This window comes from Anolis carolinensis, chromosome 4, assembly GCF_035594765.1.
Source record: "Anolis carolinensis isolate JA03-04 chromosome 4, rAnoCar3.1.pri, whole genome shotgun sequence".
Taxonomy (NCBI): domain Eukaryota; kingdom Metazoa; phylum Chordata; class Lepidosauria; order Squamata; family Dactyloidae; genus Anolis; species Anolis carolinensis.
In genome coordinates, this window is record NC_085844.1 from 231231022 (window position 1) to 231257241 (window position 26220).

General features: G+C 40.7%; 1 protein-coding gene across 1 annotated transcript; it reads right to left on the reverse strand.

Annotated features, from left to right (window-relative positions):
* Nucleotides 1-469: 469 nt before the first annotated feature.
* On the reverse strand, nt 470-26220 carry sall4 (spalt like transcription factor 4). Its single transcript, XM_008115596.3, has 4 exons — nt 25929-26220; nt 7999-10521; nt 4436-4737; nt 470-3046 (listed from the first exon to the last, which is right to left on the reverse strand). Exons 1-4 carry the CDS (start codon nt 26041-26043, stop codon nt 2606-2608), a joined length of 3381 nt encoding a protein of 1126 aa, XP_008113803.2. The 5' UTR covers nt 26044-26220; the 3' UTR covers nt 470-2605.

Consider the following 26220-nt stretch of genomic DNA (forward strand, 5'->3'; position numbering starts at 1 on the left):
ATTGGAAGACCCCAGGGACCATCCAATCCAACAAATTCTGCCAGGTAGGAAAAGCACAATCAAAGCACCCACTGAGTGGTGGGAGGGAAATAGGGTTTTGGAAGCAAGCAAGGTGAGGGGAAAATTATCTGGGCAGCTAGGGAGGCAAGGAAAAAAGGCTTTTTGTGGCAAAGGAGGTGGCGGAAAAAGTTTTTGGCACTTGGGGGAGGGGAAGGAAAGAGAAGAGAAAGCTTGGAGGGGAAGAGGAGGAGGAAACCATGGAGCCCCTCAGTATGCTTCATGGAGCCCTAAGGGTTCTACTGAGCACATTTTGAGAACTGCAGATCTATACTATAATTTAAGCACCTTGTAGAACTCTAGTACACTGTGTACACATTTTGTAAGCACAGAATAATACAATACTGTTTATAATGCACCTTTTAAGCTATGCCAAAAATAAAGCAGCAAAAATGAAAGTTAGATGCATCAGTGTGAAAAATTCATCCCAGATTTATTCTCATATCATTAACAGAAATGCATCAGTAGATCATCCAAAAACAAAAAAATAAAACCAAAAAAACCAAAACCAAACTACATAGAACTTGCTTACAAAGTCCCTACATTCACAATGCAGACATGACACTTGGGATGCACCTTTGGCATGTTCCATGTAACAAGATCCACTTTACAGTGTAAACAGATTGTATTCTTACTTTACAAAGTCCAGCAGGAAAGGCACAACTTGGCAAAAACTGATCCTAAGCAAAATAAAATAATAAAACAATTGGACACAAACACATACTCACAAATAATACAGGTGCAACAGCATTACACAAGCAAGGTGGTTTTTAAAATAATACAAATTAAATCCATAGTTTCATGAGCCTTCCACATGAGCAAAACTGGACTTTAAAGTGAGAAAAAAGTCATATTTTTCTTCAAGTCCTTTTAATACCAAATGTTTCGTTACATTTTCCAATGTAGCTTTTTATCAACACACTGGGAGATCCTGCAGCTATAAAGAAAGGTGTAGGAGAGCAAACACAAAACAACCCTCCGATACACACACACAAACACACACAGCATAACATATTCATATATCCTTACCAGTATATCATGTTTTGGTTCAAATAGTGCACAGTAGCCTCTGCTTGGATCTCAAGTACAATACAGTGGTTATTTTATAGAAAAATAGACACTCAGCACTACAAAATAACAAAATAGTAATAACAATAATAATAATAATAATGAGGTAGATAACTTAAGAATCCAGAGGGCTGTCCCAGTAACCTTCATACAATACAACACAATCAGGATTTCATTTTGGTCGCCCCTAATGAAAACACACACAAAGTCCAACAGGAAACTTAGGCCCCTCTCAAGAATTTCTCATGAGCAAATTCCATTGAAATGAGACAGATGCGCTGCACTAGAACATGGAGCTTGGTACAGGTAAACATCTGGGTGGATTGTAGCCCAAATTTCTAAAGTGAAAATGTTAGAACAAAAGAATGCAACACCCACAAAACATGTCTTTTCTATCAAATACCCAATTGAGAAAAACTCATCTCTTAAGGATGGAGGGTGGGAAAGGGAACTCTATGAAGATCCAAAATGCTCCAGCGGAGGAAAGTTTGCCTCTCTCTAAAGGAAATGTTTCCAAAACACAGTCACCTGAGATTCCTGGCGGAAAAGTTAAAAACAAAAAACAAAACACCTCCCAAGGATTTGATTCCCTTTCTACAGTATATACAAAAATATCCTTCCCCATGCTTTTTTCATGCATCCTGGTCTTGAATCTCTTTTGATGCATGACCCATGTTCCTTTGTGTGTACTGCGGGGAAACCATTGCAGTGAAAACTCAGGATTCTGGCACTGTTATGCAGATGGTACACCCACAGCACATGTCCATGTAAGCATTTAAATAAGCAGCAGTCATCAACACCTGTGATTTAGGATTTATCATAGGCAACTGAGAGTGCCAGTTTAAAAAATGTGATTATGCTTTTAAACGGCATTCATCTGAATAGATCAGACTTGTGTCCAACCGGCATTAGAGCTGTATTACATTCAAAACCATATATTTTCTTTAAAAAGGAATCTGAAACAAACAAAAATAGGTTCTACTCTAAAAGGGTGGCATTCTAGGATATTTACCCGCATAATAAGCTTCCACATTATCAGTCATGAATTCCAGGAATGCCACATCCCCTTAATGACCTACAGATTTGAGTCCACTCTCCTCAAAGCCACAAATGGTTTTTACGCAAGCAACAAAACAAAAACAAAAGAGGTAAATGTTATAACCTTTGGGATTTCATGTTGCAAAACGTCTCAGGTTTTACAGATTAAAGTCATTCATGTGAGAACTACTTTGCAAGACCCGCATTTTTCCAAAGACAGAAGAATCCTACACTGGCTTTTCTTTTGTTTTCTGCAAAGCAGGAACATGATTGTACTCTGGGCAACTCTTACAAAGACAACCATAGAATTATTTGCACGTCAATACGAAAATAAGGATACTTGAGGTGTAATTTCTTAAAAATATATATTTATATATATGCTTCTATAGTTTTTTTCTTTTAAAAAAATTCTTCTGCCTTCTCTCTCAAGTTTTCTGGGTTTTTAATTAACGGCGATTTTGTTTTCCTCCATAAAGTGGGGAAACTGGTGTTTTGGCATATCGTCTGCAGCAGTGCTACTGGGCTTCTCCATCTGGGCTACTGGAACAATAGCAGACTGGGAACCATCCATCTTGGAGCTTGTGGAAGAATTCACTGCAACATTGATTGCTGGGCCTCCCCCAATTGTGGTTGGGAGGGAAGGAATGCCTCCACTCTGGATCACAGAGATCTCATTGGTTTTCATGGCTAAGCCATTACTGAGCACAGCAGCATACTGGTTCCATGCTGTAGGATCGAGGTTGACTGATGGAGACACAGCATCCTTGGGAAAGATCTCTGGCACTTTCTTTGGATCGCTACTGAGCAATGCCATGGGGTTATCAATAGAGAGTCTTCTTCCACGTCGGGCAGAGTTGTTCCACATATGGGTTCCAACATGGACCTGACAGGAAAATGGCATAAGAGGGGGAGAGGGTGATTCAATTGATTGATTGATTTAAATAAAAATAAATCTGCAGTGATTGGTCAATAATGCAAAAAGGGAACCATGCATAAAGCATTTAGATTCTGAATTAAAAGATCTGAAGAACGAATACCTGTTTAGTTCCTAGGTTTTGCATGGAATCTTTGGCAAAACTTCATCTGAAACTTTAAGTTTAGCTTACATTACAGTCTGTCTTGGGGGGAGGGGGAGAGAAGTATCATAAACCTATAATACAATTAACAATGCCTCTGACCTGGGCAAGAAAGGATTCTACTCTAGGTGACTCCACTGTAGCTGTGGGTGCCTACATACAACAGGCAAGGTAAACAGCAGCTGCCTCCAGAATCACTTACTGAGCATGTGCAAAAGTTACAACAGAAAGAAAAAGAGAAATCAGATTAATCTGCTGTACCAATTCCCTGGCAAAGATCTACAAGTTTCACCACCAAAATGGAAATTATAAGAAAACCAGAGGCTCTCTAAAAAGAAAAGAAAAAAAGGGAATAATCATCCTGATATATATTTAGGAAAAAGCTCTCAAGTGGTCTAGAAGATTCACAATAATTTGTTTACCAATAGGTGAATTACTTGTTTTTTTTTCCAAATCATATGTGCAGCAAGGATGGTATACATAAGTGACACAGATATACAGCAAGAAAAGGGCACTGGGTAGTTTTTACAGAAACACACACTTACAAATATTGCATGTTCTTTGTGTTATTTTCTTCCAGAAAGACTCACAGCAGGGATAACAAACTATCTACCATTATTCCTCACCACTGATTAAGGCTGGTTGGAGATTCAGTCCAAAAAGTACTAGAGAGTCAAATGCTCATCAGTCCTGATCTACATCATTGTAAATGTACCATTTGCCAAACTCGTGTAAGGCCATGGGAGATGTTTAAGATATGTGTTCAACACAAGCCCTTTAATATATTTATCTCATGTTAAACATGGACAGGGGCACATTTATCTCATGTTAAACATGGACAGGGGGTGATAACATATTATTGCCCCTAATGTATCTGTTCTCCCAATGCCCACAGAATCAGAAGGATCACTGCAAATGGATGCATAGCTGTAAGTGCAAAAAATACTTCCTTTTTATCCAACAGCTTCCTATCATGTAGTTTCACTGGATAACCCCATGTTCTAATATTATGAAGGAGAATCCCAGATAACTCAAATGCACCTTTGGAGAATATTTCAGTTTGCCTGCCTCACTTTTTTCAAGGTTAGAAGGGGCAATGGAGTTTAACAGAGGTGCTCCTCTCCCTATCATGTAGTTAGCCGTAAAACTGACAGGAGGCAGATAAATGTACAAATCACTGCCTTGCATTTGCTCACCTTAAGGTTTCCTTTAGTGGTAAAAGCCCTTCCACAGATGTTGCATACAAATGGCTTTTCCCCCGTGTGAGTCCGCTCATGGATCTGAAGAGCGCTTGCTGATGAGAAGTTCTTTCCACATGTTCCACATATGTGTTGCTTAGCAGTACGGCGAGGAAGTGGCACCAGAAGGGGAGGCACACCAGGTGACAACACAGGAGGGCTAATAAAATGGCTGGTGCTAATAGGGCGATCATTTGGCATTTCCATTTTTATAAGAGCTGGTGGTGCTCTGAGAAAAGCTGTGGGGACATTGCTTCGGCCTAAAGGAAGAAAAAACGGACATTGGATTCACAGATCACACCAGATCTTATATGGGATTTCTGTGCATTCATAAATCCAGCTACTTTGTTAACATCAGCTTTATCATGAAAGCTTTACATAGGGAAATACAATCAAATCATAAATCATGTGCTTAGGTTGGAGATAATGGAGAGAACTATGATTCATCTGGAAAAGCAGCCTATGGGTGTGGTGCAAGCATTTATCTCACTGGCATCTCTGAACCAAAACTTTTTTTTATTTTTTGGTATTGTTTCCAGCACCTTCATCATCAGAGGGGACACGGAAACAAATAATGAGCACATCATGGAAAGCAAAACTCCATTTCAAACAAGTGCCTCTGCATGTATTAAAATTTTTAGAACCCCAAACTGTATACATTTCTGGTATGTAATGATTTGATTGTGATTGTGTTGTTAAAATACACTTTTAATATTTTGCCTCACACCCCTGCTTCACTCAGGGATAGGAATCATCTGTTTTCCCAGATCTTGTTGGACTACAATCTCCAGTTTGCTTCATAATTGGTTATGCTAGCTAGGTCTACTGGGACTTGCAGTTCAACAACATGTAACTAAAGCTAATATTGCACTTTGGGGAAGTGGGAATATTTATGTAGTGAGATATCTCCACAAATTGGTTAGTAGACCACTTCTACACTGCACATAAGTATGCTGCATGAGCATATAGCCCTTTACAAGGTTAATTTTACCTTTCTTTGTCCCCTCCAGACTCCCCAGAATGCCCCTTTTCTTGTTAGAAAAGAGGTGGTTTGTTTTTCCTGATGGAAAGATACCAGTGAAGAAACAATCCTTACGTGTTTGTTCGGTAAAGAATCCAGCCAAGGTGGCTTTCAGTAGCTTATGCCACTGTTAAAACCTAGTGCATGGAGGGCATTGGATTGAAAAAATCTCAAGATGGAGAAGTAAGTTCTGTAACAAATGAAAGAATCCACAAAGGGACCTTACTGGAAAACAGGAGAATTGTCCTGAACCTTTAATAATAGTGCTACCAGGCAATGAAGTAACAGGTAGCATAAGATGAAACTTTCTCTTCTACAATTGTACAATAGCCATAATTAATTTTCACTCTGACAACCCTACTAGGCAATGATAACCTCATAATGGAACTACAGTAGAGCCCCACTTAACCAAGCTCCGCTAATCCGACACTCCGTATTATCTGAGGCGCCGCCAGGGGCTTGGCAGCTCATCGTATTCTCCCCGCACCTCACTTGCTCACCTTTGATGAGGAGGATGATGCGAAGGAGGAGGCAGCGGTGGAGAGGGAAGCAGACGCAGCGGCAGAGGCAGTGGCAGACATGGAAGAGAAAACTCCGGTAGGCACCTGGGCCTTTTGAGAAGCGTGGAGTGCGCCGCCAAACAGCATCATGCCCCGCGCTTCCCTAGGCCAGGGCACCTGCCGAAAGGAGAAGTTTCCTCCCTCCGGTAGGTGCCTGGGCCTTTTGAGAAGTGTGGAGCGTGCTGCTAAGCAGCAGCATGTCCCGCATTTCCCTAAGCCGGGGTGCTTGTCCACAGATCCAGTTATCAGACAGATCTGGCTATCTGAGATTCGGTCCACCTGTTTAAATCAGATAACCGGAACTCTACTGTAACTACATGAGGATATGGGAAAGCCATACTGGACCAAAGGTAAAGATATACACAAACAAAAATAAGTGGCCATGCTGGCTGATGGATTGAGTCCAAAACATAACTATTTCAAGATCTAGTTTTGATCATCAAAGATGTGGTATTTTGGCCTAGATTGTGCTGGTACTGATCTAGAAAGGAATGCTTCAAAAGTTGTGTATGAAAGGAAAAGACAGGAAAGGAGGAAACCAAGATGTACAAGCAATCTGGGATATGCATTTTCTGTGTGCCTTGAAGTAATTTCTCACACGGCAAACATAACGCAGGACCCTAACGTGGAATTTCCTTGGCAAGATTTGTTCAGATGGGGTTAGCCTTTTCCTTACTGTATGACTGAGAGAGGCTTCATGACATTACACCAAAGGAAGACAAAGACATGGACTAGTTGTCCAGCAAGAGTCAGTTTTGCAGGACTGGAGATGCAGACGGCACCAAAAGAAAATCTACTCTCTCGAAACTCTAGCCATAGCATTTTCTGGATTTTAAAAATGTAAACTGTTGGTGGAATATAATCTACCTGCCCCCAACAATGTTCTTATATTTCTTTGTTTTTATGTGTCTTCAAGTCAACTCTAACCTATGGTGATCTCATTGCAGGATTTTCTTGTTTATTTGGAGGTTTGCAATTGACTTTTTCTTAGGCTAGGAAAGTATGATTTGCCCATGGTCAGTGTGGATTCAACTGGTATAACTCTGAACCAGATACTAGAGCAGCCTTCTCATACTTAATATACTTCAGGGGGTTGAATTATATTTCTTACCCAGTTTACAAGACTACGCTTCCTGAAGGGATAGGGCTGCCCCACCAAACAGAATGATCTTTTCTTGCTGCATCTGGGCACAACCGTTCTTATATTCCATTTGCGTTTCATCCACAGATTTCTAAACAAGGCATTTTAACCAGGCTTGCTGATGTACTGAAAGCATCAATTACATTTTTATTTTATACAGCAAAGTACAAAAAGAATGAGTGCATTGTCTGTAAATTTGGCAGTGTTTGCAGGAGGAGCTGCAAGATTGTGTTTGAACACCATAGAATGCCCAGGGTCTAACACTGGGACAGGAGAACTACTTTTCTATCGCGGTCTGTTTGACTTGATCAAAATCTGCTGGAGGTCCAAATCCAAAAATTAGGCATGACCAGAAGCAAATTGAAATATAGGTGCATAGCTAACAACGGTAAGAGTTGCAACAATTATCAATTCAAGCATACATCATCAGAGGTTTATGCAATTTTCCTTCCATAAGTTTTGGAGTTGAGGGACACAGGAGGATTGACTGACAAATGCACACTGGGGCCTGTAAGGAAGTTCTGTCTGCATACAGATAATGTGGCCTAGGAATTTAAGCTTTTATATTTTGTAAGCTATTTTGAGACCCAATCTGGAAAAACAACAGATTATTAATATATGAGAGGGAGATTGGAAGTCTAGCTCTGCATTTGATCCATTGACTGGAGGTTCCTGAGGTTTACACTAAGAAGGTAGCTCACCTGGTATAGGCAGCTAGCTTTCAAACTCCAATCTCTACTCACTAATTTAGATTAAAATCTATGTTAAAATACTTTTTCTTTTCTGTAAGTGAACTCACCATACTCCCCATTTGGGAAATGTAATCCTGGTTCCTCCTTGATAATTTTTCGGCCAAAATTGCCATAGGTTAAATCCAAAGCACGATCTCTTTCCACGGTAAGGGTTTCAGTACCCTCTACCTTACTTCCCACCACACCATCTTCTTGGATGTTGCAACTTGGAGACTTTGATCTGATGCTCTCTGCCTGGCTGTTGGCTGGAGACAGTGTTAGGAAGGAAGCTGATTCAGAGGCAACAGGACTACGGCTACCATTTTGATACTCTGGATCGCCTGCCACCGAGGAAGTGTCATTGGTCATACCATCACTTTCTGCAGAACCATTATCACTGGATTTCAGGCTGCTTTGCCGCTGTAAAGTCAAAGCTGAGTTCATAATTTTCATCTGGTTTTCTAACACCGAAATACTGGAAAAAACAGAGCTTGAAGGATCAGCTTGAGAACTGCAAGAGGTAAGTGGTTTAGAAGACTGGCTTGGCCCATCCTGAGACTCTAGCTCTTCTTCCATATCCATACACTCTTCATTACTTTCTGGACAACATGGATCTCCATTTTTTTCTACTGCAATAACCTCCTCATCAGTATTGTCATGTGTGTTTTCTGGGAATGGTGTATTGGGAATTTGTCCTCCCATATGCATACGAATGTGTTGCTGCAAAACCACTGCATTGGTAAACTTCTTCTGGCAAATGGGGCAGGAGTGTTGCATTTTCAATGGGGTGTTTGCACGGTGTACTCCATAATGTGTCTTAAGGTTGCCTTTGGTTGAGAAGGCACGGCCACAGATCTTGCACTTGAATGGCCTCTCACCTGTATGAGTGCGGTAATGCATTTTGAGGGAACTCTGACAGCTGAGAACTCGGTGGCAGATTAAGCACTCATTGGGATCTGATGCTGACTTATCAATGTTCTCCACCAACTGCTGGAGCTTTGTTGTTTCAGAACCTTGCTCACCAGCTCTGCCTTCCTGGAAAGCATTCAAGCTGCAGCCAGTTTGTGGGGAATTCCTATTCTGCTCAGTTCCTGATTCTTGACTGGCTACACCTGATGAGGAACCTCCTTCACTTTCTGGAGAAGGCCTAGGATGAAGATCACCTAGAGGTGCACCAATGAAAATATCTCTGCCCCCTACTAAATTGGAATTATTTTGAGGTAAGCCTAAAGAGGTAGGCAGTGCATTAATTACAGGTTTGGCATCCACAATAAAGTTTGATTCATCCAGTGGAACAGACATTCCATGGGGTATACCACTGCTTGTGGGTATGTTGTCTAATTCTTCAGGTACAGGATGAGGATTCATTCTGATGTTAGGAAATTTATCTTTATGTCTCTGGAAATGCACTTTAAGATTCCCTTTGGTTGTAAACCGATTGCCACAAATGTTGCATTTGTAGGGCCTTTCACCAGTATGGGAACGGAGATGGATTTGTAGAGCGCTGTCATTGCCAAAGACCTTACCACAGTACTTACATTTGTGTTTGAAGAAGGCCACTTCCATGAGTGGTTTGGTTTCAGACACATTAACATTTGGCACCTTCCCTTTTCCTTTTTTTGAGGGATCAACCACTGAAGAGATGGCTGAAAGAGGATTTTGGAAGATAACTGAGCCGGATGATTGAGGTAGCAAAGGGCTCGGGAAACGGGACATAGAATTTGTTAGGCCTCTACTTGCATCAGGCTTTAAAGAGATGCCAGGTGATGCCATCAATCCACTGGCCATGGAAAGGGTGGCTGGAATGCCAACATTTGAATGAGGTAGTTTGCCTTGCTTCAAGGATTCCAGGGATAGGCTTTGGTTCCCAGCTTTCTGTCCAATTAAAGCAACAGCAGCTGACAGTTGTTGGGACATGTGAACACCTAAAGCTTTGAGGGGGTCTGTAGCAGCAGTAGCTAGTGAGGGATGCAGGACATGGGGGGCCATCATAGCAATTTGGATGCGGATTTGCTCTGTGAGCTGGAGCTGCTGGAGCTGCTGCTGCTGCAGGCACAGAAGCTGCTCAAGGATCATCGGAATAGCATTAGAGCCAACCGTTGATGGAGGAACCATCTCTGAGGTACACTGGTTGACTGCCACTTTAGTTCCACGGATAGTCTGCAAAGTCACATTAGTGTTTGGTACTTTGGTTTTGGGGAGATAGCTCAGTCCATGGGCTGTAGGAGCAGTTGGTAGTTCTGTCTTTGGATACATTCCTCCCAGTGGTTCGGTTTCAACTTTCTCTTCTCTCTTTTCCATAGAAGTAGAGTAACTCTTTGCTTGACTCTCCTTGGCTGTCACACTGTTTATCCGATTGCCTGAGAAAGTTCCTGAAGAGCTTTCAGAGAGGCCTTCCAAGGGCATTGCTCCCTCACTGTCATTCATGATTAGGACTGGGGGTGTTTTAGTGCAATTTCTCTTATGCTCTAGAAACTCAGAGAGATCAAAGAACTCTGCACAGCACTTTTCACAGATGTTGGTTTCATCTATCCGGAACCTTTTTGAACTCATTTCGTCTCCTCTGTCACCTGGGACGTCTCGTGGACTCCCTAAAAAGCCATTGGAAAGAGAAAGAGATCTTAGAATGAAGTTATGACACTAACAGGAGTATACTGTACACAAGTAGTCCTCATCTTACACACATCCAACTTACAAATGACTCATAGTTAAGAATGGGGGTGAGACAACAGGAAGTGAGAGAAATCTGCCCCTTAGGAAGGGAAATTCACTCCTGAAAGAGTTATCATGGGGAAAAGGTGTCTCAACTGAAGCTTTAGCACCAATCCTTGTTCCCACAACAAGCCAGTTTTTTTCAGGGACATAAAGTGGGGTAAAATCCTCTGAAGAGGGTCACAGACAGCAAAACAAACACCACAGGGGTGATAACCTTTCCCTATGCTATCCAAAGCTTAAAAATAAATATATTTGGATGGAGTTACACTTAAAAATGTACCCATTCCAACTTACATACAAATTCTCAACATAAGAACAAACCTACAGAACTTATCTTGTTTATAACTTGGGGACTGCCCATATACTCTTGTATAAGTCTAACCCATTTAGTCAAATCAGCAACCCTAAAAAACTGAGTCAACTTATCCAGAGGCCAGTGTAAGTACTGTACCTTAACACTTTCCCAGAAAGTATTGCCATCTCTGAGTAGAGTGGCAAAAGGTGAGAGCTGACCCCCCCCCCAACCCCACAGACACACTATCCTTTTTTAAATGCCACCTGCCTTTCATTTTTTATTTCGTTGGGAGTCTTTCTGTTTTGTGCCATCCGAATGGATGATACGAAACAGAAACATGAATGAAACAAATGAGACAAATACTACACACATCTCTATAGACTATGCATTAAGAACCAAGCAGAATTACTTAAAGCTTGTCACTCAGGCACACCTGAAACACACTTTCCTGTTCAGAAATTAAGACAGAAATTTTAGTTAAAGGGATCATTCTCAGATCAAGATGAAATTAAGAGATTATTCAAAAAATCATAGAAAGAGTTGGAAGAGGACACCAAATCCAACCCCTTTGTCAGGTTGCTGAGAGCTTTTACTCCCCTGCTCCATTCAGATTTGTAGGTGCTGGCACATTTCCTTTTACCAAGGATTCCATAATTGTTCTCAGTGTTGTCTGTCAAACATTTCCCCTTTGTTTTGTGAGATATATAGTAGAATCTCACTTATCCCAGGCTGTGGCACAGGCTGGTGAGCAGCCAGCCAGCTGCAACAAATCACTCTGACCAAGAGGTCATGAGTTCGAGGCCAGCTCGGAGCCTATGTTTGTCTTATCTTTGTTCTATGTTAAAGGCATTGAATGTTTGCCTTATATGTGTAATGTGATCCGCCCTGAGTCCCCTTCGGGGTGAGAAGGGCGGAATATAAATACTGTAAATAAATAAATAAATAAATAAATAAATAAATAAATTATCCAAGCTAAACGGGCCGGCAGAACCTTGGATAAGTGAATATCTTGGATAATAAGGAAGGATTAAGGAAAAGCCTATTAAACATCAAATTAGGTTATGATTTTACAAATTAAGCACCAAAACATTATGTTATACAACAAATTTGACAGAAAAAGTAGTTCAATATGCAGTAATATTATGTTGTGGTTACTATATTTACGAATTTAGCACCAAAATATCACAATATATTGAAAACATTGACTACAAAAATGCATTGGATAATCCAGAACCTTGGATAAGCGAGACTCTAGTGTGTGCGTGTGTATACACACACACATACACACACACACATTTTCACCATTCCTTTAATTTCTGATGCTTAGATTTTCAAGAACTCCTTTTGGTATGGCTGAAATAGCACCACCCACATGCAAAAGTACCTATAGGCTTGAAGGAAAATATGAAGGAGGTGTGAGGTCTCCAGGTGGGCCCCACTTCTGTGTCCTACTTGTAGGGGCAATACAGTATGGGGGATATGGGAGAGGGCTGAGGGCCGTAATGCTTGCAGCCCAGTTGTGGAATGCTCTCCACTTAGATATCTGATTGGTGCCAATATGGGTTTCTTTTCAGTGGCAGGACATGGCTTTTCTATTAGCACCTTTGGACTTGGTTTAATTATACATGTACAAGGTCTTCAAATATTTTAGACTTGTAAGCTGTTTCAGGTTGTTATATTTAATTTGTGTTAATATAACACCACTCTCATATTTTGAGGCATCTCAGTCTCAATGCCTCATTGAGCCACAGACTTGCCAACTTATTCTTATTGCAGATTTTATCTTTAGCCAGCTCTTTCTCCAAGCAATTAAATGCAGTATAGATATGGCTTCTGCCTCAACCTCATTGTATCCTCAAAACAACTTTGTGAAGTAGGTTAATTTGCCAATGCAATTAGCCAAAGGTCAATCAATAAACTCACTAGCTGCTCCAATGTTCTGACGATGGCACCTCACTGCATGTTAGTATCCCTAGATTACCAATGATTTCATTTATACAAAACATACCGTCTTCCGCAAATTTTGCTGATAAAAAAACATTCTATTATCCCTTGTTACCAACATATCAATTCCCTTCCCTACTCTCCTCCACAAATTTTACTCCTTTTTCAAGATTTCTGTGACCTCGGTTTCTGTGACTGTTTGGAATCCAATGAAACATTGAGATTTTAATGACACAAAGTACAGGATTTTGAAAAGCAACACAATGAAAGATATTGTAGCCAAAATTTAACCTGTTGACCAGGTTCAAGTAAGATTTTTTTGAAGATATTCTTTAGGTTTTAAATACAACTCTACAACATACTTATGAAGATAAGCAAGCAAAGGCCAGGTAAAAATAACACACTATATTAAACGCTAAAAGAGGAAACTTCATGTCAACCATCATGAACACATTGTACAAGTGCACGCAGTGTTTCTACACCCACAATCACTTAAGATGCAGGCACACCGTATAATTTATACCAATAAAACGTTTATGGGAGGATGAAGTGGAAAATGTCTACTGGAACAAGAGTCATGTTTTACTCCATTCAAAGGAACCATGAGCATGTTTAAACATCAATACACAAAAATGGCTTCCCACACAGGAATGGAAAAAGTGGTTTCAAAGAATTTCCTTGAACTAGAATTACTAAAACCAACACAGGAATATAACCTAGGGTTTGCAAAGTCATTTTCAACAATACCATACTTTACTAGAGTACTAGTAACCATCAAGACGGCTACCAAAGAAGACTGGCAGCAGTATTAATGAATGCCTCTCAGCCTTTTTTGTCCTTTCAAACACTTCCACTAGCAACATCTTCTCCAACCCAAGGAATTTGGCTAGATATATTGGGGTGGGGGGAGAGGGTGAAGGGGAAACAGCTGCTAGAAATGGGCAAAATGATAAAAAAATGAGTTGCACTTACATCTTAATTATCAATACTGTTGAAGGAACAGAAGGGAACTGTTGTGAGGCAGTTGATTTTGCCCAAACGTGGGGCTGGCTTTGTAGATGCTTAAGTATAGCAGACAAAAAACCCACACCTTGAACAAAGCAACTTCAAATCACCAGATTTTCAAAGTTACACAGTCAGGAGTACCCGAGGACCTGGCATTTCAGGCCCAAAACCTGAGAACCAAGTCTAGCAAATGAGCATATATTTCTGTAGTTAGAAATCCAAATTTCCTAGCTTTGCATTAAATGAGCAATGGGGTGGAGATGACACAGTCCGCAGATTTGTTTTTAATACCTTTGCAAAGTTGTTGTTGTTGCCCGCTGACTTCCTTGTTCTCATCTTCAGATTTGTATGCTTGAAAGTACAGTCTCTTCTTCCCTCTGATAAACTTTGCAGCAATAACTGTTGAGGGAGTGTAATTATGCAACGCCTCTGCCAACTTACAAAAATTATACTCTCTGCTCCCTTTAAAGGGATCCTCAGCTTTACATTCCTTCATGTCCCTCTTTATTTTTAAAATGAAATGCTTTTGACAAAAGTAAGTCTCTACTGAAACTTGGTTTCATCGTATAGGATGTTTACCCAAGCAATCAAAATAACGTGTTATTCACAAACAGTATACATGGTGGAACTCAACTAAAACATTCTTGTTGATGGCTAATCTTAAGGCACCACACAATGTGAATGGCTCATGAACTAACAGCACCCCATATTTAACATTTTGCTATTATAACAAAACAAAACCCCACTACTCAGTCTATTTTGAAGAAACATAAAGTTCAAAGACCTCTTGATGCAATGAGAGAGCTATTTTATGTTTTGGGGTGTTTGGAGCTATATCCAAAGACCCCTGAGTGACATTATTTTATGTGTCTTAATGTGAAAATGCAATAATCAGTGTACATAGGAACTGGAATCAACACAGCAGCAGTCATCATACTTGTTCATACAGTCTTTTATTGCTTACTTTAATCAACTCCTTCTCTTATGTAACACACATAAAGAATGCTTGCCTATCAGGTCAGAAGGAAGCATTTTTCCCCAAATATATCTGGATATGTTGTTGTTCACATACATACAAAAAGTGTATCTTACATACATAGAATCATAGAGTTGGAAGAGACCATACGACCAACTCCCCTCCATACATGTAAAATTCATATTAAAAGCTAATTTAAATTTAACTGTTAATTAATTAACTATATACAGTGGGCACTTGGTATCCACTGGTGTTTGGTTTCGAGACCCCCACAAACACCAAAATCCATGTATGTTCAAATCCCATTATTTACTATGGTGTAATAAAATGGTGTTCCTTATAAAAATGCCAAACTGAAGGTTTGCTTTTTGGATTTTTTTTTTGTCCTGGACAGAATATTTTCAAGCTACGGATGGTTGAATCTGCAGATGCAGATCCCGTTGATATGTGGGCCTGACTGTATACATTTTGCATAAGTGCAAAATGCTTTTGAGAGGGTAAAGTGTATAGCAAAGACGGCAAATCTTTGACCCCTCTGCATGTTTTGAACATGAACTCAGATGTTCCAGCCATCACAGTCAATGGTAAAGGATTGTAGTAGCTTTAACTCAAAGATGTGGACAGCCAACTGTGGATATGTCTCATATGTTCTTGCTACTTACAAAGGAGTCTGAAGGTACAGAGAGGAAACAGGGTTCACAATAGCAGAGGAGGCCAGGAAATTTTTTTGGACAGAATGACACCATCAGGATGTGGCCGGGTAGTATGTATGGAGTGGAAATAACCTTAGGACATCATCCATCATGGCTGCCTCGATGTGGCGTGATTATTGGTGGTATAGTAACCACAAAAGGAATTGGAATGATCTGTTAGATTTTGTGAAGGAAAGTATGAGAAGAAAGTAGGTGGAGGGTAGATCTAGGTGCAATAACCACCATTTTAGAAAATTCCATCCTATGCATGTGTTGACAGCTTTGCTTTGTAAATTAGTCTTACCTAGTGGCCTTCTATCATCCAGTCAGTGGAAAGAGGCAGATTGGTGAAATCCGGAGTAAGCATAGCCTAGCCTCATACTACAGGTGCCATTGAATGTTTGTTCAAAAAACACACCATATGAAACAAATCAGGTCTGCACAACTGCAATGCATCAAGCCAATTTTGTGGTTAGACAAAATTTCAAGAAAATAATTATTTTTGCTCCATTCCCAGGAGTGTACTAGAAACATCCAACTCTCAACAAAGAGCAGGTGGGCTTGGTGGTCATTGAAGGTCTGATTTTACACACATTTGTGTAGTTTGTAGCACAGCAGCAGGTCTGGCCTTCAGTCTAAGGCATGTCAAACTCCGTTCAATGCTTGTAAAAGATCAGGTTCCATTCCACATCCTTGCCGCAGGTCACTGGAAATTTATCTCTCTACGTCTTGCAAGTTTATTGAATAAGTAGAATGCTGTGAACTTAGCAGGGAGATTGTGATTCAGTCACTGCACAATGAATGGAAACAAACTTGTGATGTATAGATGAGAATGTGACATAAAGTGATCAGATGCAATAAAAGGGATCTCAATATGACACTTTCTCCAATGGCTCTTTTGACTTCGGTTAACTGAGTAAAGTGTTTACAAGTGCTTGAATGGTCCAATTTGTTCCAAAAGAAGACCTTGTTCTTTCTACCTCACCCCCACAAATACACTACGTTGCAAGGACTAGGGATTAACACTATTTTTATATGGCTCCACAGATAGCAATTCCCAAACAGGATGTGATCCAGACACGATTAAGCAATTTTGGGTTATTCAGATGAAGTTATCTGAGTAGCCAGAATAAAATAGCCTCTTCACAAGGATAATCTGGGCTCACTGGGTCCCATTGTCTTTTCTATATCATTATCTGAAATATGCACATGCAGTTACTTCTCCTTTTCTTCCTTCCTATGATTCATACAGTCAAACAAAATTGGCTAAGGCTGCTTTAAAAATCACATCATCTTGATTTTTCAAGTATCAATGGCCTCTAGTGCTATTAAACTTTCGGCTACATTCCAGAAGTGGTGCAATGAGGTAATTTTTGAATCCCAGGCTATCACTTCAATTGTGTGAAGTACTCAGCTAGACTTACACACCCCAACTGCTATTGTATGTATTTACAACTGCTTCAACATTCTCTCAGGGACTTTTTTGGGGGGGAGGGGGAATACTGTGAGCATGCACAATTCTGGATTGTAAACTTACTGAAATTATTACAGGAACAAAAATGAGGGTTTGCTTGTTCTAACAATATGTCAGACTCGTTAATGGAGGAATAAACACCTTCCCGTTGTAAAAATAAAAAGAGTAACAAATGGAAAAACACCATCCCTTCTCATCTTGGAAGCAAAGCCGTTTTAGGCCTGATTAGAGCTTGGATGGGAGAATAATGTAGGTTGTCTTTGTCAAAGAACCAATCTGAGCATCTCTATGGCATAGGGCTACCATAAGTCAGTAAGTGACTTTTAAAGTCAACATAATAATTATTTTAATTAATAAAGAAATGAAGGATACTGTGGTTGAGCAGCATCAGCTCTGCAAGGGTGAATCTGTTCATGCCCGCTGCAGATCCTGATGATGTACCCGCTTGCAATTGTGTGTCCCTGCCAGCCACCCATATTTTCTGTCGCTCTCAGAGGTTATGGAGTGAGGGGCTTCGGGCTGTGGGGTACCTGAACCTTCATACCCAAGGTACAGCCAACCTTCAGATCATGCCAGGTTGATGTTAAGCATATATCTCCTAACCAAGGCAAATAAACTTTCAGCCATCCCACAAAGAGCTCTGAATCAACATCTTGCCAAGACCACTGACAACAGTTCTGTATCATTCCTTTAAGTTAGTTATTTCACTTTGTGTTCTATTAACATGTCCTCTCCCCCCATTTTTTTTAGTTAAACATTTCCAATATTCCAACCATGACTAAAGATAGCACTGCTAGATATTCTCACAGTTAGTTCAATACCAATTAGATACACATGTGGGTCAGTGAAAACTTTTGTATTCAACTGTAATTTTTAAAAAGTATCATGAGGCTTTCAAATTTGCTTTCAGCTGTTAGTAAAAGCACAAACCAAGCTGCCACTGCAGTTTGGGAGTATCACACCACACACCAAGCAGATAACAAAAACCATCCTGTATTTTAAAACTCTATTTTTAAAAGTCTAGCACTCTGTTAGAGCTGATGCAAAATAACAAGCTGGAGAAGTTATACTGTGTGATCCTAAGCATGTTTACTTGTATGTAAGAACTGCAGAATTCAGCCAATTATTTATCATTACGCTTTAGGTAGCTTCAGAATAGTATTCTCTAGAACAGGGATCCCCAAACTTTTTAAGCAGAGGGCCGGTCCACAATCCTTCAGACTGTTGAGGGGCTGAATTATCATTTGAAAAAAAAATACAAACAAATTCCTATGCATACTGCACAATGGTAGTGCAACAACAACAATGAAAGAACAATACAATATTTAAAAATGAAAACAATTTTAACCAACATAAACCTATTAGAATTTCAATGGAAAGTGTAACACAATATTAGCATTATATACTACTATATTGAACTATACCACTATACTATTAATAATATGTAATATATAACATATAATTAATATTATTATATGGTATTACTACTAGTATTATATTGTATAACATATGATTATCATCAATATTATATGTATATACAATATATTATATTATTAAAACTGATATAAAATATTATATTATAAAACTGAGGGCGGGGGCCAGGTAAATGACCTTGGAGGGCCACATCCGGCCCCCGGGCCTTAGTTTGGGGACCCCTGCTCTAGAACATGTTAATTCTTTTTAAACAATTTCAAAAAGATTCGCATGCAAACAACCTTTAAGAAGTCACATCCCTTGTTATTGATTGAAGTTTAAAATCAAAACCTTTGGTGAACATTTGTCCCAATAGTATTAACATCAAGCTGAGAGATAGAGAGGGAGACCAAAGAGGGGAAGGGGCTTATGACAGCAAAGAATGTGATTTCTGCAAAACAAGATTAAATTTGTTGGATCCAGCTAAATAAATCTACATACTTTCATTATCAGCGTGAGCGGCCTTTTGTTTTTAAAGAAACAGAGATAAAGCAAAAATGATGGCATTTCACAAAACAGTCACAACTGATGTGTTATCTATGCACGAGCTAGCCACTGCTTTTCTCATCCTTATTGACCAATACTGCATTCCTGCCAGAAGCATTGATCAAACAGCCCTATGCAAAACATATTTCAGGATCAGTACAGAAAGTCTTAACAAGCAATCTAAACCAGATATGAATGTAGTGCTTAAAGTTAGAAATAGTCAAGGGATTAACCCAAAGGGAGAAGATGCCTCTTTGTAATGTTTCAGCTCACTGGAAGAGAGGAGGAAAGGGAGGCAAAAGAGGGAGGAAGAAAGAGAAAGGGAGACCTCACTTCTACCTCATCCAAGGGCCACTTCTTCTTCTGCACTCCACGGCTTCAACCAGCAAGCTCCCTTGACTATAAACAAGGCGGCCCCAGACCTCACTTAACACTAGTACAGTGTTTAAGACCAAGCTAAACAGCAGAAAACCCCGCTGCCAAGGTCAATTGCATGAGAGTCCTAATTGTAAGCTTGACATCAACTTACCACCCACAGCAGGCAGGAGGAGGCAAAGGTTAGAGCAGCAGCTCTGTCAAAAAACGTCACAAGCTGCTGGGTTTTGCAGAAAAGGCCCAATCACTACAACCGATATAGTGTTTCACTTGCATTTAAGAAAAAAAGGTGGGGGTGGGTTGGCAGGAAAGAACAAAAAACCATCATGCATACTACTCCGCCCTAACAACCACTCCGCAGTGTTACTCCTAGTTAGATAATATCCAGTCACTGCACCAAAAGCACAGGAGGGTGATCAGAGTTGAGGAGGTTCACAAATACTTGCTAAGCTGCATATAGTCAAGTTTTTGGAAAATAAGGTAAGAAGTTATCATGAACAGTAAAACTGTTACTAGAATTTGAAAACAGCTCTTTAACCAAAATATATTTGTTATGCTTAATTCTCTCCATTTCACAAATAAGAGGATCACCTCTGCCCAGATGGTCATTCAATGCAAACTCATTTTAAGGAATTAGGGAGCAGCATTGCACAATTGTCAGTAACACTTTTTCCAACAAAAATATCCAAACAGGAGTCCCCAGTAGTGAATCTGGAGAGATACAATTAAATTCTACACTACATTTTAAGGGAGGGATTGGCTTAATGGCCGTTATCAAATACAATCAGGAATTAAATGCTCTGGGCAGGCGGAAATGCTAATTTTCAATATGCAATTATTCTTTTCAAATGATATTTTTTGACATGCAAATTGACCACCAGGTTTGCAGCAGACACATTTCTCCCAACACATGACATTGCATTCCAAGTGTTTGTCCTGTTTCATTCCCCAAAGCTAAATGATAAAGTGTTTGATTTAAATATGCCTCCTTTCTATTCATATGCAACTACTCCAATATGGAATTTTCTAATTGAATTCAAAATTTGGTAATGGGGGTTTCTTACCGGGTTTTCAGCACTGGGAGCCCAACACAAAGAACTTGAGGAAATGACTTTGAGCCCTACTCACCCTAACAGAGATTTTCTTGATTATATAGGATGTTCTGCTTCAAAAATGGAACTTCCAGGTTATTTCATTTCTAACCCAAATTATGAAAGAAAATTAAAGGGGATACTTTACTAGATAGTATTAAAGTTATTATTCCATACTTTGCAAAAATCCTACTTATATCTCCTAGGATTAAGAACTAGATCATGTTGGATTTAGACAGGGGGTGTATAGATCCAAATCCCTGCTTGGCTATGGAGTTATTGGGGAAGACAGATCTATTTCACTGGAATGTGGAGGCTACCAGTGTAAAAAACAATGTTTTGTGGTTCCTTAAGAGAAAGTTTTGTCAGGTGATGAATTGAATGAAGATTCTTTCCTTCAACAATAAACTGTGCAATCTTTAAAGTATCACAAGACTCTTGGTTAAGGCCTGAATATTGTAATGGCACCAGTTCTTGCCTGATTTTGGAAGCTAAACAGGGTCAGGTCTGGTTAGTACTTGAATGGGAGACCACCAAGAATAGCAGGCTATATTTCAGACAGAGGAACTGCAGGGCACAATATCTTTGAGTAGTCCTTGCTTAAGAAAACCCTATGAAATCCATGGACTTGCCACAAGTTGATACTTGATTGAATTGTGATGTAACAGCTGCTATCTTTCTCAGATATAAATAGGACTTCACATTAAACTTTTAGTCAGAGAGTCATCTCACAACAGCTTTTCCCTTTTGGACCCCAAAAATGCAGATTAAATGACAGGGTTAGATGCAGACTTGGGCCCCTTCCACACAGCTGAATAAAATCCCACATTTTCTGCTTTGAACTGGAATATATGACAGTGTGGACTCAGATAACCCAAAGCAGATATTGTGGGATTTTCTGCCTTGATATTCTGGGTTATAAGGCAGCGTGAAAGGGCCCTTGATCATACTTAAGAGGGGACCCACTGAAAAATCACTGGATAAAAAATAACTGTGATCTTAGGAGGTCTGCTTTATGAATGACAAAGTCAGGGTCTAACACTGAGAGAGAAGCAGTGTTGGAAATTAACTAAAATTATGCTTCCCAAACTTTGGTCTTCCAGATGTTTTGGTAGTAGGGCTACAGAATCCTTTCCTGTTGGTCAAGTCAGCTAAGGCCTCTTGGAGTTGAATTCCAAAACACCTGGAGAATGAAAGTTTGAGAATCACTGATGTAGGACACTGTCCACTTAATGGGGTTGAAGGTATTTCAAAGACATGGAGTTTAAATGACATGCGTCATGAATGAGCAAAGGAATGTGCATAAGAGGTCTTAAACTGGGATTAGCAAAATGGGAGCGACAATCCACAATAAAGCCCATAATAAGCATCAGCACATGTAGGTATAAATCATGGTGAAATTGTGTTGTCGAAGGCATGGATAAATTAATTAAAGGATGGGCACTCTTGAGATCCACACATGCACATTGGGGTAGGGGGTTGAAAAATAAATACTGCGGATTCTGAAAGCAGGTCAAAATCAATCTCTCCAATGTGTTTAAGAACCGCCCAGACCTCAACCCAGTTCCAGAGCTTCACCTGTAATCACCCTTCTCCCCATGCTGAAATTGCTTACTGCTCTGCTGGCTTCACCCCACTTTAAGTGTAGAAATGTTCCTCTAGACCAGCCCTCTGCACAATGCAAGATCCATCAAAAGTATTTCTATACATAGTTACATTCAGAGTCCTGCCACCTGTCTCCTAACATTTGAAAGACAGTATATAAGTCCATGCTCTGTTAAAGATATTTATTCCAATAGTGTCAAACATTCCCCTAATTCAGGCAGACTGGGACAAGATAACAAAATAAAAACTGACAACAATCTAAAACTGTATCCACACTGTAAAATGAATGTAGTTTGACACTGGGTTTCTGTGAGTTCTGTGAAGCATTCTTTCCTGATGTTTCGCCTGCATCTATGGCAGGCATCGTTAGAGGTTGTGAGGTCTGTTGGAAACAAGGCAAGTGGGGTTTATATAGCTGTGGAATGTTCAGGGTGATGAGACAGAATTATTGTCTGTTTGAGGCAGGTCTTTCAGCTTCAAGGTCTGGCTGCTTACTGCCCAGGGGAATTCTTTGTTGGGAGGAGCTGACCCTATGAACATTCCACAGATATATATATATATATACACACACACACCCTTCTTGCCTAGTTTCCAACAGAACTCACAACCTCTGAGGATGCCTGCCATCAGGGCCATAGCCAGAAAAAAATGGGGAGGGGGGACACTTTTTTTTAGCTAATCATGAAGAATAGTTATATAATGCAAAATAATTTAGAAATCAGGCTCCATTGATAAACTTCAGTGGATAAAGTTCATCCAGCTTCAAGCCAGATAAAGTTCGGTGGACGCTCATGGGAATTTGGTTAACCAGCTAAAATTCACGAGTAAACGAAGTTTTTAAAAAAATCTGAAAAATGGGGGGAGGGCTGAACCCCTATCCCATCCCCCTGGCTACAGCCCTGCCTGCCATAGATGCAGGCAAAATGTCAGGAAATCATGCTTCTGGAACATGGCCATATAGCCCAAAAAACTCAACAGCAACCCAGTGATTCTGGCCATGAAATCCTTCCACTACAATTTGACACTACAGTAGAGTCTCACTTATCCAACATAAACGGGCCAGAAGAACGTTGGATAAATGAATATGTTGGATAATAAGGAGGGATTAAGGAAAAGCCTATTAAACATCAAATTAGGTCATGATTTTACAAATTAAGCACCAAAACATCATGTTAAGTTCAATACGCAGTAATGCTATGTAGTAATTACTGTATTTATGGATTTAGCACCAAAATATCATGATGTATTGAAAACATTGGCTACAAAAATGCATTGGATAATCCAGAACGTTGGATAAGTGAGACTCTACTGTACTTGTACTGCTATGGAATCATGGGAGCTGCAGTGTTACAAGTCTTCTCTTTAGCCTTCTCTGCCAAAGACTACTGGTGTCTCACCAAACTACAAATCCCTGGATTCCATTAGCCTTGTCAGTTTAAAGTTGTGTCAAACTGCATTAATCCTGCAGTACAGAATCAGATGCACTCACTCCAAAGGCGAAACGCACCGAATGACAACGCAGTACAAGCGGCGTCCCCTAGATGGCGCGAGAGAGCAACTGGAGCGTCCTGTAAGACGCCGAAAAAGTTACCTTCAAACAATTCAGCGCGATTTTAAGAACGTGATGTTTTTACTAGATGGGATAGCGCGGCGGATTGAAACGCGATCGCAATGCGGAGCTTCTTTCTTGCCCCCCCTCCCCTCCCCTCCCCATTCCTTTCCTATACCAGGTAAAAGGGTCCGAAGCACCGACACTCCAACTCCGATCGTGTATCAGTGTATTAGAAGAAAAGTTTGAGGAGTAGAATCAATTCAAGTTGGGAGCAAGGACCCAGAGAGACCCAAGTAATTTTCCAATGGCTTTTTTTTTTTTGCAGCTCCACCCTTTTGTTTCAAGGGGGTGCTGCTGCGCCTCCAGCTGCAAGGAGAGGTTTACACGGGGAAACATCACCAAACCAGATGCACAAAGGAAAAACAGTCATGCATTAAACATGGGATTTACTGCCTTCTGGCCAGCATGCCGTTTGCTTCAATCACCATTAGCCCGGGCTCCACAATCGCCACGTTTGCCCCCCCCCTCCCCAAATATACATTGAGATCGGTCGCTTCCATCAATTGGAAGGGGGAGGAGGGTTGGAAAGGATAAACTCTCTCCTAGGAATGATTTTGATGAGAGGGAATAATAGATCAATAAGAGCGAAAAAGGAGAAAAAGCACTGAGTGAGTGCAGTTCCTGATTTCTTTTCAAACTTTTCATTTCCTTTGTAAGTTTGTTGATAAATCTGTGCAAGGAACATATAGAGATGCGGTTGAATTAATACCTGGGGACAGTATTAAAGATTGCAGATTTGCAAAAATTCAAGATTTTAGGGGTCAATATAAATTACCCTACATTTCTTTTAGAGCACCTAAAAACCCATTGTCCAACGTTTTATACAAGTAAGACTAAAACAGCCCGGGAAACTCGCAGCAACCCAAGATCAAAACTCTCCGCCTCCTCCATAAAGGAGTTTAAAGCCCCATCGTTTCCATTCTGAGTCACTTCTGCCCCTTCTGAAATCATGCAAAAGATGGTCAAAGACCCTCTGATTTCTTCTTGGAGGGAAATGAGGCAACTTCAGGGGAGGGAAAGGTGTGTGTGAGAGAGAAAGAGACGGAAAGAAATGTTATCAGCGAGTTGGGGACATTTTTGAAAAGGACTCGGCTGTTCCCCACCCACCCACCGCCACACCATATTAGCTCACCGGAGTTATTTTAGGAAGTCGGAAATCAAAGATGGCTGGAGGTCAGGCTACAAAAGGTCCAGTGAGATTGTGATCTCCCTCACTCCCTCTCCCCTCCCCCCCTTTCGAAAAAAAGTTCCAAGTTTGGGAAGAAGGCATAAGAAAGGAGAGGAGAGTCTCCATTCACACATTGGGGGGTGGGCTGGAAACACATTTTACCTTTATAGTACATACATCTGATTTCATAGAAATATATCCTTTTCCCACCTGACCTTAAGAGATATTCACCTCTAAGGAAGTTAAGAAGTTACTTTGGATGCGGATTAAACCCCATTAAAGGCGTATTATGCAATTAAAGATGCTAAAAGAGACCCTGGCCCCTTCCCTATATCCCATAATATCAAGGCAGAAAACCCCACAATATCTGCTCCGAGTCCACACTGCCATATATCCCAGTTCAAAGCAGATCATGTGAGATTTTCTGCCTTGATATTCTGGGATATAGAGCTGTGTGGAAGAGCCCTTCCAGACAGCCCCTATATCCCAGGTGTTGTTTATCCCGGATTATCTAGCAGTGTGGACTCATATAATCCGATTTAAAGCAGAAAGCCTGGGATATAGAGCTGTGTGGAAGGGCCCTTCCAGACAGCCCCTATATCCCAGGTGTTGTTTATCCCGGATTATCTAGCAGTGTGGACTCATATAATCCGGTTTAAAGCAGAAAGCCTAGGCTCAGCTTCTGGGATATAGGGCCAGCATAAGAAGAGACTTTTCAAAGAGGAGAGAGCATTGCACGCCCGAAAGTTTGGGTGTGTTTGGTCTATTTGGGGGAAGATTTCTTTCAAAAGTGATTTATTCGAACGAGCGACGGATGGAAATAGTAAAGTGGGGGAAACTTTAGGTGAAGTGGGGTCGAAACAAACATTGGGATAGAAAGATGGAATGGTCGGTCCCGAAGTTGGAAGCTTTGGATCGGACTCCCCGGTTGGAAATAAACAAAAGTGAGAGCACGAGAGCCAGAACTTTCTCTCTCAAGCACAAAAGGCACCAATACGCCCCCCCCCCCACAAAAGGAGAAATGGACCATCCCGAATCCCTGGCCGCCCATCAATTAGCGCTTCCTCGGAAGCAAAGGGGGGTTTACCATTTGCAAGCTGCGGGGGGGTCTCCCGGTTCTGCGGATGCTGCTGCTGCAGTTGTGGGTGCTGCTGCTCTTCTGAATTGATGTGCTGGGGTTTCGCCTGCTTGCGCCTCGACATGGTGCCCACGCATCGGGAGCCCCCCAAAGAGTCCGCGATTATTGGCCTCCTCCTCCTCTTCGTCTTCTTCTTGTTCACAACAAATTCCTCGAGTTGGGAAATTACTCCCCGGGAGGCGGAATGCGCATGTCCGAGCAATTATGATGATCAATAATGCATTGCGATTTATCATGGGTG